At 33.5% G+C, this 14,355-nt stretch overlaps 1 protein-coding gene across 1 annotated transcript in view; it reads left to right on the forward strand.

The window, feature by feature from the left end:
* The first annotated feature begins 801 nt into the window (after positions 1-801).
* The window catches only part of LOC144848020 (RNA helicase aquarius-like), a 30,933-nt gene continuing 17,379 nt past the window's right edge, over positions 802-14,355 (forward strand). The window contains exons 1-18 of the mRNA XM_078704680.1: positions 802-831; positions 2,913-3,051; positions 3,524-3,564; positions 4,074-4,155; positions 4,554-4,628; positions 7,482-7,622; positions 8,088-8,156; positions 8,582-8,682; positions 9,239-9,315; positions 9,929-9,993; positions 10,177-10,290; positions 11,213-11,430; positions 11,717-11,819; positions 12,200-12,320; positions 12,649-12,741; positions 12,886-12,986; positions 13,544-13,570; positions 13,869-13,968. Of these exons, the coding sequence (XP_078560806.1) occupies positions 2,923-3,051; positions 3,524-3,564; positions 4,074-4,155; positions 4,554-4,628; positions 7,482-7,622; positions 8,088-8,156; positions 8,582-8,682; positions 9,239-9,315; positions 9,929-9,993; positions 10,177-10,290; positions 11,213-11,430; positions 11,717-11,819; positions 12,200-12,320; positions 12,649-12,741; positions 12,886-12,986; positions 13,544-13,570; positions 13,869-13,968 (1,657 nt within the window). The 5' untranslated portion in view covers positions 802-831; positions 2,913-2,922. The remainder of the gene's footprint in view (positions 832-2,912; positions 3,052-3,523; positions 3,565-4,073; positions 4,156-4,553; positions 4,629-7,481; positions 7,623-8,087; positions 8,157-8,581; positions 8,683-9,238; positions 9,316-9,928; positions 9,994-10,176; positions 10,291-11,212; positions 11,431-11,716; positions 11,820-12,199; positions 12,321-12,648; positions 12,742-12,885; positions 12,987-13,543; positions 13,571-13,868; positions 13,969-14,355) is intronic.

Below are 14,355 nucleotides of genomic sequence, written 5' to 3' on the forward strand. Positions count from 1 at the left end.
AAACGATTAAATTTTTCTCCATTGATATTCACTCCTTTTCACTCCATTCCAGTGAGCGAAATATGCCTTCCAAACAAGCTGTAAACAGTTTAGGTGAAATTGTATCGCCTTGTCGGACACTCGCTTGGTTTGTGCATCGTAAATGTGGTAGTGCAGTTGGTGTAGATGTCCTTGAGTAGGTTAATGTACTTATAATGAATTCCCTGATCTTGCAGAGCTTTTAGAACTGACTGTGTCTCCACCGAATCAAATGCCTTTTCATAGTCTATGAAGGCCATACAAAGTGGTTTGTTGTATTCTTGGCATTTTTCTTTGAGCTGGTTCAGTGTATGAATATGATCCATGGTAGAAAAACCACTCCTAAACCCTGCTTGTCCTTGTTCTCTGGCTGGGTTGGTGGCTATCAAGTGAATTTTCCATTCGATTTGTCAGGATTCTTGTAAACAACTTCTATATGTTTGAAAGAAGACTAATAGGTCTGTAGTTTTTGAGATCCCTCTTGTCCCCTTTCTTAAAAAGGATGATCATGTTAGATTCTTTCCACTTCTCTGGCACTTTCCCCTGATGTAAGCAAGCTGTGTATAGCTTCGCCAGCTCCTTAGCAATGACGTCCTCTCCCTCTTTGATTGTGTCAATTAAAATGTTATCTCGTCCTGGTGCTTTCCCTCGTTTCATGTTTTTGACTGCATGCTGCACCTCCCAATATGTGATGTCTGGAATTTCTTCCGAGTTTAACTTTTATACCTATTAAAGGTGGCGCTGTTTACAAACAAAAAAACAACGTTTTCTCCTACACACTCAAGACACGATCGACACGAGCGTGGGCTATTTGTAAGTAATTTTTAGCCTAGAATTTAAATCATTAGGCCTAGGCCTAGGCTATATGTTTTTTTATGGGTAAATAAAAGTACGTTAATTTTCATCACTAACAATGTACGGTGTTGCCTTAAGACAGAAGTAGACTAGATAGGTAGCTACTAGGCCTAGGCTAGGCTAGGTCTAACGAGTTGGTAGGCTAGCTAGAAGGTAGGCCTGCTAGGCCTTCTTAGCAGGCCTAGCCTACCTAGGCCTAGCTAGCCTAGCCTTCTATATCCATCCATTCGAGGCTGCCTCGGCCTATAGGCTAGACTCTAGGCCTGGCCTAGGCCTAATATTAATTAAGAGGCCTAACTAGGCTAGATAGCCTGTGCTTACCTTTAGTGATGCTTACCTTTATTGATATTATTATTAAAGAGCCAGTGAGTTAAAACTCATCATAATAAGGGTTGCCTCTTCTCTTAGTGTTTGTTAACTTTTATGCCCTATTCTATAGCCTTATAGGATGTCTGTCAAAGTTGTTTTTGAGATATTTTGTTATTGACTTGCAAACTATTCAAATATTTGGGTCCTGATGGAAATAAAGATTCAGTTTTATGAACATCTATATGTTGATAGTTGTTTTTATCTATTGAACCCATGAACACTTATGTTCAGTGCTCATTTAAGACATGATTGAATTCATTGAAGGATTCAGTTATCGGTCAGTCTAATTACCGAAAACAACCGAAAATAACCGAAAACAACCGAAAACAACCATAAACAACCAAAAACAACCGAAAACAAACCGAAAACAAAATAAAATAGCCTAAATACGAAAACAAATTTTGTATAATATTTGTTTTAATGTCGCCCTCTATTAATGGTTGTTTCTAAAGCTAAGACCATAACAGAGAGAAAACCGCGTGCGAAAAAGCCAAGGAAGACCCTACGAAATGGTAGAAGTGTGCACAAAATACAACTCAAAATCGTACAATCAATCAATGATAACATCGCATTTACTTACAGAATCTATAAAAATATTTTAATTTTAGTCTTTCGATTTTTGATCCAGAAACGAACGCATAATTAGCCTACTCCTCACAGTCACAATGATTGTGACTCACGTTAATCCATAGTATAGAAAGTAAATTGACTATGGTTTATAATCATGATCAATTTAATTATAGATTTTCAAAGATAATAATACAAAAATGATATTTTTAAGAATACTGATAATATTAGGGACTATAAAGTATACTTAAAACCAGCTCACGATAAAGGATTCACAATAAAATCTATTCAGTAAAATTACCGTAGTCGAGTAAATAACGTTTTTATCCTTAATCACTTCAGTATTAACTTAAGTGACGAAAACCGGGGACGAAAACGCAAAGTTAGGTCAAATGCTTTGTTTTTGAAAAGACTAAAAACGAAATGTGTTTATAGATTTTGTAAGTAAATATAGTCTACGGTGTATTTCATTGAATTTGTACGATTTTGAGTTGTATTTTGTGCACACTACCATTTCGTAGGGTTTTCCTTGGCTTTTGCGCGCGCGGTTTTCTCTCTGTATGGTCTTAGCTTTAGAAACACCCATCAATAGAGGGCGATATTAACAAAAATATTATACAAATTTGTTTTCGGTATTTAGATTTTTTTATTTTGTTTTCGGTTTGTTTTCGGTTGTTTACGGTTGTTTATGGTTGTTTTCGGTTGTTTTCGGTTATTTTCGGTTGTTTTCGGTAATTAGACTGACCCTTCAGTTATTATAATTTGTTTTCTTTTATCTGAACTCTATCAATAGTTCTTTGTTTTACAAAGTCAAAAGTGTGTCATGTAGTTGTTCATAAACTTTGTTTTATTTATTATGTATATAATAATTGTTTTTATATATATATCATGTCTAAATATATTGTTTATTATAAATTTATTATTTTTAGTTAAGATCATGGGACTGCTGACTCTTGTAGTTATAGTAATCATTTGTAAGCAGTCCCTGCCCAACTCATCTCTGTATATTTTACATAATGGTAAATAAATGAATAAAAATAAAAAGTGGAATCTCCACCCATTAGGTAACTTTTTGCCAGTAAACATCTGTATTTTTTTTTAAGGCAAGCTATAATGAGTGGTACAAAAAAGCAAGGTCCAGCGCCTACTGTAAACCAGATTATTTCAGATTCTTTGACACAGTTGGCTAGCCGTTTTTGGGCTCCTAATAGTCCAATACCATTACAGCCATTTGATCCAAAGGTAAACTCCCTTTATTTAAATAGATTACAATTTTATTTTGTTGATATAAGAAGTTTATTGACCATATGTAAAGCACACAAATATATATGTTGAAAATAAAAATCTACAGAAAAAAATATTTTAAAAATTTTGAAAACCAAAAAAAAAGAATGTTGGACATGTAGCAGATTATTTTTAAAAAGCAAAGTATTTTAAACATGAAAAGAACTTTGCCCCAAAATGAAAATACTCTGAACTTTAAAATTTAAGAATACACTACATGCTCTGTATTTGGTTTACTGTTCTTTGCTTTGGGATGTATTAGATTTATTAAATTAAATTATTGAAAATTGAACTAAATAGAATAAACTGGTGTCAGTAGTAAAAGTAAGATAGAGGTCACCTTCACCATTGATAGTTCTGTAAAGCATAGATTCACTTTTATATGCAGTATAGTATTAATATTCTTAGTAACTATTTTTGTTTTTTTCAGGTTGTTGAAGATGTTTATTTAAATGAATTGGTCAAGACAAAGTAAGTTGTTCTCAAACAATAGGGACTTTTAGATGTGTAGCAGTCGACGTGAAAATCTAAAGTCCATTATTAACTGTTTGGATGATAAAATTTTTTTTTTAATAATGTAATTGACTTAGTACTTACTTAGAATCAGAATCAAAGATAAAACTAATAATAATGGTTAATAATGAACTTAATACAATCGTTTATAAGCCCTTTACACTACAGTAGTATATCAAAGTGCCCGATGATAACTTGGTGTTCAGCCTAGTGGTCATGACGTCATCTGATGTTGATGATGTCATACCTTGTAGATCGGAGATGACATTGTGACCAAGCTGTCTAACACAAATAGTCAGTTGATAAAAGATCTAGAGGTCGAAATATTCTAAGTAAGTAAGTTTAAAAAAAAAATGTTGTCATCCAAACAATGTAAAAGCTAAATGAAATTCTTCAATAATTATTAACATGTTATTAATTAGTTTATTTTATGTTTATTCATTCATATTTTGTTGTTTTTTTTTTAGATTTGCTATTCGGCGTGTCATGTTGTTAGAGTTTAGTCAGTATTTAGAGAACTTCTTGTGGCCTAATTATGATCCAACAAAGGTAAATAATTTATCTAGAGGGATGCACTCGTTTAGCTCACAAGTTTTCAAAATCTATAATTCATTTTTCTGATGGACTGTTTAATATTAGAAATTTGCTTTAGGGAAAGTAGTACAGTATAAAAAAGAAGCCCATCTCGAAAAGAAGCCCCCTCTTTGGTCTGCAAAAGTAATCTGGAAAAGAAGCCCATCTTAAAAAGAAGCCCACCTAAGAGTATGAAAAAAATGTAGGGAAAGGGTCTTATCTTTAATAATATTCTAAACCTAATTTACTCAAAAAGGAAGAGTTACCAGTTCCCAAAATAGTATGTAAATTAGTACATTTTAACTGTTAGCATTCAAATGGCTTTCTCTTATTTATGTATTCTGTTTATTTTTTTTCTTAAATTTACATTGCAGTCTTCCAAAGCCCACATTTTGTCAGTGGCGGTATTGATCAATGAAAAATTTCGAGAAGGAGTCCCAGCTTGGCAGGTAAAAAATCTTTCATATTCTGTTCATATTAGCAATGCTAGGAACAAGTTTAGCCTCGAACCTGTTAAAGTGTTTGCTCTTTAGGTAAACAGCACCTCTGTCTTAACCATTTAACTGTTATTAATAACTTTCTTTGATTCAAGCTAAAATCATACTTAAAAGTTTATTCTGCTGTTTTAATTTTTTGTTGGTTGCTGTAATAGTGAAATTATACAGCTTTTATTATTTATTTATTATTATTATTACTTGTATAGCGCACATTTATACAACATTTAATTATAATCAGCGGCGCTTCACATCAATTAGTATCGTAACATTGTTTGAAATATAGTGCTTTTAAATGTTTTTTAAACTGATTATAGTCGTCTAAGTGTTTAATGTGACTTGGTAAACTGTTCCAAATTTTGGGTCCTGCTACGGCGAACGAACGGTCAGCAAATGTCTTTCGTTTAGTTCGTGGGATTGTCAGGTTATAATTGCTGGTGCTTGAACGAGTACTGCGAGAAACATTCCGCACAGTAAGAATATCTCTCAGGTAACTTGGAGCGGAACCTTTAAGCGAACGCCATACAAGACACGCTATTTTGAATTGACATCTATGAGACATCGGAAGCCAGTGCAAGGATCGCATGGCGTTAGTTGCACTGTCATACCGACCTTTCCTGACAATTATTTTCGCAGCTTGGTGCAGTAACCTCTTCATTGGAGCAAGGGTATTAGCAGGTAGACCATAATACAATGCATTGGCGTAATCAATATGTGACAGCACGAGCGATTGAACTAGTTGTGTGATCTATTTTATTTATCTTTCGAAACTTTTTCTTTTGACGGTAACATTTCGGTTTTGGTCTCGATAAAATAGTCTCTACAAAACAATGGTCACTGATGTAATAATTTGAAGCGGGCTCGGTTACACAAAGAGTGTCCTTACCCCTCGTTATTAGCAAATCAAGAGTATTTCCCGAACGATGTGTTGGGAGAGACACGTGTTGATCAAGATTTAAACACTCAAGTACATCGTCGAATTTTATTTTATCCGGGTCATTGCTGCTGTTCATATGAATGTTGAAGTCACCCGAAAATATTACAGAACTATGTAACGATAGAATATCCGAAGCATATTCTGCGAATTCATCATAGAAGGTGGCAGTACTAATGGGTCTGACGGTGGAGTAAGGCGGGCGATAGATGACAACGAAAGTGGTGTGTAGGGTTGTGTCCACGAAATTCCATTCGGAAAATTCAAAAGACGATTTTGCGCCTGAATTAAGTTGATTGACATTTAGACAATCCTTGAATATAATTCCTGTTCCTCCTCCGCGTCTGTCTATGCGATGTTTATCAAGGAATGTATAGCCACATGTGTTGAGGTCTGCCCTGTGTGCATCATCATTCTCCAATAACCACGTCTCAGTGACCGTACAGATATCGTAATCGTTTATTGTGATGTGATGTATAAATTCACCAATCTTGTTGCGGATGGACTGCGTATTCACTGTAGCGAAAGACAGATGTGGATCTCGGGTGTAATCCGTAATAGAACGCGAAAGATACCTTAAATGTTCAAAGTGAATACCGGTATTTGTGTAGTCCAAATTGATCATTTGAATTCGGCTTGTTTGATTGAACGGTCTATTTCCAATAATAACGGGGCATGAGTTTTGAAGATTATATGTGTAAACATCACAACTGGGTGGCCTCCTACTGTTCTTCCCTCCTCGTTTTCCTCGGCGACGGCGAAACCATTTCTTCTTTAATAGAACTGAATTGTTGAATGCTATAATCTTGTTTATAATAATATCCGAGTATTGATTTTGGTTTGTAGTTTGATAACGTAGCGATAGTAGTTCAGCTTTAGAATAGCTAAGCTTGTTTTCGCGAACAATGGAACGATAAACATGCGCCATATTCAAATGACCGTAACCGCTGTGTTGTTGGTTAGCTCGTTCCTGTGGTGCAGCTAACACACTGGCCTTACTTAGGCCTACAAAAATTATCACTTGAAAAACCACAATATTAAACAAACTGCATAACATAACGGATCTCTGTCACTTCGAATGTTGTATTCTTGTAAATTAGTTAAACAGATCTTAGAAAATCAATGAAAATTATCGGTAAAAAGTCGAAAAGTATCAGAGCTCGGAAAGAGAGTCATGCTACACATCAGCGACCCTTGACCTTTATATAAATACAAAATACCGAATTTAGTAGATAATGATACATACAAATACAAATGGTCAACACCACAGAGGAGGAGATATTAACACGTGTAAAAGCAAGTTGGAGAAGCTTCGGGATGCACAAGCATATCCTGACCGACCAAGACATTCCCATGTCACTAAGAAGCAGGGTGTACAATCAATGTGTTCTAACAACTATAGTTTATGGGGCAGAGACATGGGCAACAACGAAAGAGATGGAACAAAAATTGATAACAACACAAAGAGCGATGGAAAGAAAAATGGTAAATCTATCAATACGAGACAGAGTAAAGCATAGTGAGATACGGAAAAGAACAAAAGTCAAAGACATCATGGTAAAGATCAAAGAACTCAAATGGAGATGGGCAGGACAAATAGCCAGAAGAGACGCCAACAGATGGACGAAAAAGATTGAATGAATGGCAGCCGAGGACAGGGAGAAGAAGAAGAGGACGGCAAAAAAGAAGATGGCGTGACGACATAACAACATACATGGAAACGGAAATGGCAACATGGGAAAGATCGGCAAGGAACAGAACTAAATGGAAACAGCTGGAGGAGGCCTTTACACAGCAGTGGGTGAAATAGGCTATGGGATGATATAAATACAAAATACCGAATTTCATTTTGATTTAAAATATTTTATTTTCAGGCTGTAACAAATAAACAAGAACATTTCCCAGCATTCTTCAATCATGTTTTAAATCTCAGCCTGGAAGAAGAGGCCAGCATCATTAGCCTCCAGGAACAGACTCTACTGCTAACTTTTCTTGTGCATTGCTTCAACAGCTTGGTAAGACAGTTTTCTATTCTGGCATCATTAAAAAAACTAATTAATAGCATATTCCATATTCCTTAGTGTTGCGAAAGATAATGAATATTAAATATATAGATAGAGTAACGCGAAAATATACAAAATAAGAAAGCAAGAAGAATGGAGTAAAATAATTAAACGAAGAAGATTAAAATGGTATGGACGTATAATTAGATTTCCAGACGATACACCAATTAAACAAGCAATGAAAGAAACTGAAAAAAAAAGTAAAAACACCAGGAAGACCAAAAGAAAACTGGATAAACCAAATATTTAAAAAATTTAAAAGGAAAAAATGTAGAATTTAGCACAATAACAAACCATCCTACCCGAAACAGAAAAATATGGAAACAAATCGTTGAAACTGTAATGTCTGAATGACAGGAAACGTTTCAAGAGAGATATTCCTTATCATGCAACCAATGGTCATTATTTTATTCACAGGGAGTTGATTTGATTCGTGAGCAAGTTCAACGTTTGGTTTCACTACCAATGTGGGTTTCTCTTTTACCGGTAAGGATATATTTATATTGTATATATTTTCAGTTATTAATAGAAAAGTGAAGGTAACTTTTTTGTTTGTCCACATTAATTCATTATTTATTAATTTTCGTTATGTTTCAACTATAACACTGCTCTTCTGTGAGACCCTACGACACATTAAAAACATTTCCATTAGAAGAAAACAGCTTAAATATACCACTGATTGATATCCAACTACATTAGGTGTCCTAAACATTATAAAACAAATCTAATTCAATTATATAATTTTAAAAATACAGTATATGATATATAACCATGCTCGAATATAATCCCACAACACCCATAACTCGGACATAATGCTACTGCCTGTATATCAAATTCAATATCTTTCAATATTCAAATTTAGTCCCTCTAATTTTTTTCAAAATCATGTACGGTAATGTTTTACTTTGTAGGCTCGTCTTGAGCAAGAACTGAAAAAAGACAAACGATATAGAAAATTTTGGAACGTAGTTAAGAAGAATGATGCCAAAGCTGATGAAGAAACAACAAAAAGGTAAGAAAAGAACTAAAAACTGTTACTATAAGTATTAATTTAGATCTATCTATTTATTTCACATTCTTCTATTTCAATGGTATTTTACAGTAAAGATTTTATCAAAACTAATATTTTATCCGAAAAGCATACATTTCATTTCAAAAGAAAATCATTTTTTTACAATGGCCCGAACTTATGGACCTTATTATGCACTTAAATCTCTTGTCCAATCTTCCCTCGTTCAAAGTCTCTGGTTGCAGCTTATGGCAATTAAATCCCTGATACTCTTTCTTTCTATATTAAACTGGACTACTATACCAATATTGTATTTATTTTTGTATATATATTTTTTTATTTTATAATCTGGTGGCCATAACTTATCGTTTGTCTTCAAACTTATTTTGGCCTCCTTCTGCACACTTTTTTTTACTAGTCATTGTAAATGTTATGTGTGCAGAAAAACAATACAAATAAACAAACCACTGATTTTACTTGTTTGTAATATCAAAAGTCATGATCAGTTGCGATCAATTGGGCCTATATTTTAATTTTTTTTAAATTGTCTTTTTTACAGGAATCACTTTGAGAGACATTTTCTCTCTTCACTTATTCAACGGTTTTACAAAGTTTTAGATTCTATACCAGAAAAAGGTTAGTAAACAAACATTCTTATAACACTTGCATTGATGAAGGGCTACTGTTGCCCAAAATCTAATGCTAATTTTTCTGGCTATTTTAATTTAACCTTTAGCTTTTTGCTTATTTTATTATGTATCTCCATTGAGATCCAGCCACTTGTACTCACAGCATTGTCATTTTTTCAGTAATTTACTTTTGGATTTATATATTTTTTCCTATTTGTTTTTATTATCTGTTTTTCTTAAATATTATTAAAGATGTATTGTCCCCCTGAAAAAATAATTCTTAAAAAAAAATGTTGTTGAATATTCCATTTTAATGTAACGTAATAGTTATCCACTTTGACCAAAAATTGGATCGAAAAAAAATGTATTTACCTGAAAAAATGTAATTTAAAGCAAAAAAATAGTCAAATTGGCTGCCAGCCAATGGATTTTTGGTTGAATTTAACCATTAATTTTGTCATTTTATAGGTGAAATCATTATTTTTTTCTACAGAAGTGATTAACTTGATTAAAAATACAACATAACCTATTCAAAGTCTAACTTAATTAATCTTCATTTTTCATGTTTTTGGGGGACAATAACTAAACTTTAACTAAATATTTTTTTTGTTTTTTTGTAGGAGACGTGAAAAATGAAAGATTACGATACTGTGAACGTTTTGTTGAACTGTTGGTTGATTTAGAGGTAAAGCATGTACCAGTTAAATTACTTAATAAAGTTTCCAAAATATATATGATAATGATAATCTCAACGCTAAATGTCTTAAACTTATGTAAAAATGAATTCAAAATTTAGAGAAAACCTTACTTTCTGTAAAAGGTGAATTGGATTATAATTTATTACACCAAAACGTTAATACTATTTCAGGCACAACTTCCAACTAGGCGCTTCTTCAATGTTGTAATGGACGATTGTCAGGTTGTAGTTCATTGTATGCTGTCGTCTTTGTTAAAACGTCCTGATGGTAAATTGTTTTCAGAGGTAAGTTCTATTCTCCATTCTAATTTTTAAGACAATTCAAATTATTTGATTTGTATACTTTTAGTAGTTGTTCTATTTAAAGCATAATTCCAAAAAATAGTCATCTGGTCAATTTTTCTCCTTCTTTTTATACTGCTATACAACCTCTACCTTTCTATGTCACATGTGTACCTGCCTACTGAAGCGGGAGTATTTTCTGCGTTCAACGGTTCAGAAAAAAAATAGAACACAAGATCTGAAGAGTAAACTATAGGAACATACATTCATTTATTGACTTTCACATACATTTACAGTATTGTCATAATATAACAAGAACACAAAGTAAACAAATAAAACACAGAACGAAAACAACAAATAAATGGTTAAAAAAAAGGATATGAAAAGCATAAACAAACAAAATCATAGTCCAGTTTAAAACAGTCACATTTCTAAACAATTAGTCAATTAACAGGGAAATTTGTTAAGATTAGTTAGTTCCACCTCCCCAAGATATGCACCTCCCTAAGATTTGCACCTCCCTAAGATATGCACCGCCCTAAGATATGCACCGCCCTGTGCTCAATCCTACACATATGCTCTTCGTTTTCCTACTCTTCGTCAATTCTGTTTGGTAGCACAGATCTAAAGCTCTGTCTACACTATCAAACTGTATCTGCCTAATATGGACATGATGATGTCATATCACTACCATATTTGGGCATATCACTACCATATTTGGGCACATCACTTTTTTTGCCAAACTAGTTTGCTAGTATAGACAGAGCATATTGTATTGTGGGTGGTGTATGTGGAAATAAAGAACACTTGAATTGAAATCGGTCAACTGAAACTACTTTCAAACTGTAGAACTATACTGTACATGAAGTGTATAGAATAATGGTATGATGAGATGAGGCTTTAATGTATTTTTGTATTTCCACAGCTTCTAGATATGCTTAAGTTCTATTCTGGTTTTGAGATCAGTGATTCAACTGGTAGCGCCCTGACAGACCACCAAATGACGGAGAGGCACTACGACCGTATGAGTCTATTGCAAAGAACTGTATACAAGTTTATTCCAGAGCTACAGCATTTTGCTCTTTCAAATATCGGCAATGTAGACACAAGAAAGTCACTTACAAAGCATTTTGAAATGATAAGGTATGTACTATTTAATGATAAGGTATGTACTATTTAATAATAAGGTATGTACTATTTAATGATAAGGTATGTACTATTTAATGATAAGGTATGTACTATTTAATGATTTAATATAGTTATATTTTGAACCATATGTTCATATTTATTATATTTAAATTGTTATTGGTCAGCTCACTTATGTTGCGTCTACGTCCTTGTGTTGCGTCTCTAGTGGGAACGAAGCATTTAAGATAAAGAACTTGTTTAGTTAATTATGTAAATTTTTGTTTCTTCCTTTTTATTTCAGTACACAACAATTGCATGAGGTTGCGGCTGCCATTAATCTACTGCCCTCACTTTCTGAAGAGGAAGAAACAACTCTTGAACGTTCGTTTCTGTTAAATTTGTTGGTATGTTTTAAATTTATATTGTAGTTTACTAAATTTGTTCCATCTAAATGGTACAATTGTTTATCCTTTAGTGTCTGTTTTCCACTTCACACTAATGGTGGCATTTTAATTTGATTAGAATTTTGTCAACTGGGTCTCAAGACAACTCAGTTCTGCACTAACTAGTTCCCACTCTGTTCCAAATGAAGTCAGAAACTGATCAACTCTGTCCCAATATTATAATACTGTGTAGCCCATATGTTTAGGCCTAGGAAATCTAGACATAAAAACAAATATTAAAAACTAATATTCATAATTGTACCAACCTAAATACTTTATTGCTGAACTGGTAGCGCAAGATGGTACATTTTATAAATATTTTAATTTGTGTTATCCTGCAGGTTTCACGTCATGAACGTCGTCCATCACAGATCCAAGCCCTTAATGAAACACCGCTCTATCCCACAGAAGAAATTCTCTGGGATGAAAATATTGTTCCCACACAGTACTATTCTGGAGAAGGTAGTGTTAAGTATTCTTTGTGATATCATAATACATGTTCGCTAGAACCAAAATAATAATAAAAACAAAGTTATCCTAGGCAGGGCTTGAACCTGAGACTCAACAATTGGAAGGTAAATGCATACCCATTACACCATACTTCTATTTACTAGTTTGTAGTACAATTAAACTTAACTTAATCACACACATTACTAAAAGACATACAACATTTTTTTACCCCTTTTTGAGTGACATTTTTAATAAAAATTATACTGTAGGTTGAGGTACGTATTTGTAGAGTGCCCTCTAGTTTGACAATGTTATTTATTAATATCTTCTTATTCTTTAGGTTGTTTGGCTCTTCCAAAATTAAACCTGCAATTTTTGACGTTGCATGATTACCTATTACGCAACTTTAATCTCTTTCGACTTGAATCCACATGTAAGTAATTTTTCTTTTTTCATACATAATTTAAAGAATTCAACCATTAAATGGACCCCGTCAAGAAAAAATAAGTAAAAACAAAATCTTTTCTGTATTGCAATTTCTTCTACAACTTTTGACTGTTATATTTACCGAGTGTAGATGAGATAAGGCAGGACATTGAGGATGCCTTGTATCGTATGAAGCCATGGCAGGCAGAGGACGGTAGCCCATACTTTGGGGGTTGGGCTAGGATGGCTCAGGTAAGCATTTTTTCAAAACATAATGTTTAAATGATTAGCTTTTATGCAATACAACATAACAGACAGAATAGTACAACAGCACATATTTTTTAGGGGGTTGGCCTAGAATTTCTTGAATAAGTGCTAATGTACAAAGCCTAATTCTGATGCATTAACCAATGGGAAGCCAATGGTGGCAGCTGATGCTTTGGTGGATAGGTTAGAATGTCTCCAGAGCAAGAAACTGAATACAGTAAAGCTCTTATTAAGGGGACACCTTCGGGACCCCAAAACACTTGACCCTTAATATGGATTGCCCTTAGCGTTAAAACCTATATTTGCGTCCCCTTGATAGGATGTCCCCTGAATAGGTGTGTCGTAAAGGAGGACTCTACTGTCATTTTGGTTCACTAACCTATGACAGGCTAACCATAGTGTATATGTCAAGGACTGAGCTAGGATGACTTGGGCAATCATTGATGCAAGTAATTAGAATTTTGATCCATGGCACACTAAACATGGTAAATACTTATAACAAATTATTACTTACAAATTAATTGATATTTTTCTTATTACAGCCAATTACAGCGTTTTCAGTTGTTGAGGTAAGAGAATATATATATATTTATATATTATTTTTCAAAGCCGTTTTAAATTGCTTATTTAGCTATGCGTTTTGTCCTATTGATTTGGAGTATAGTTGTTCATTTATAGAATTTTTATCTTTTTCTTCCTTTTTTTTGTGTCCAATTGATTAGAAATTTCCTAAATTCAACTACTGAATAACAATAGAATTATAATTTATATACTTTTTAACATTGAAGCTGATGATGTCATAATAACTGTTTCTATCACATTATAACATTTACAATGTACTTTATAATGTTCTCTTATTAATTATAGGTATCAAAACCTAACATAGGTGAAAACCATCCATCACAAGTAAAGGCAGATGTTACGTTGACCCTTAACCTACGAAGAAACATTAAGTCAGAATGGGAAGGTATGTTGTTATTACAATAAACACTATCAACTATTTTTACTCAATACATTGTCGGATCTACTCAATGCTGTAAATAATCATCATCATGTTTAACTGAGGAAACTCACATTAGGCCCTCTACAAACCCATGGCAGCCAGCAGTGTAGTGCCTACCAGGAGCAGCACAACAGAGACAATAACCCTACTTTTTCTAATAGTATTCTAAGTTCTTCAACATGCGCTGTATGTACCAACATCTTTACATCCTATCCAAAAAATGTGACAAAGCATTTTGCCCATTAAAAGCAATATGGCACAGGCATGCTCAAACCCATGCCTCTATCATTATACCAATCAACAGCATTAAGTCCCACAAGGCAGTGAGAGTAACATCTTGCTTTTAACAAG

Source organism: Antedon bifida, chromosome 7 (genome assembly GCF_963402885.1).
Source record: "Antedon bifida chromosome 7, ecAntBifi1.1, whole genome shotgun sequence".
In the NCBI taxonomy this organism is placed as follows: domain Eukaryota; kingdom Metazoa; phylum Echinodermata; class Crinoidea; order Comatulida; family Antedonidae; genus Antedon; species Antedon bifida.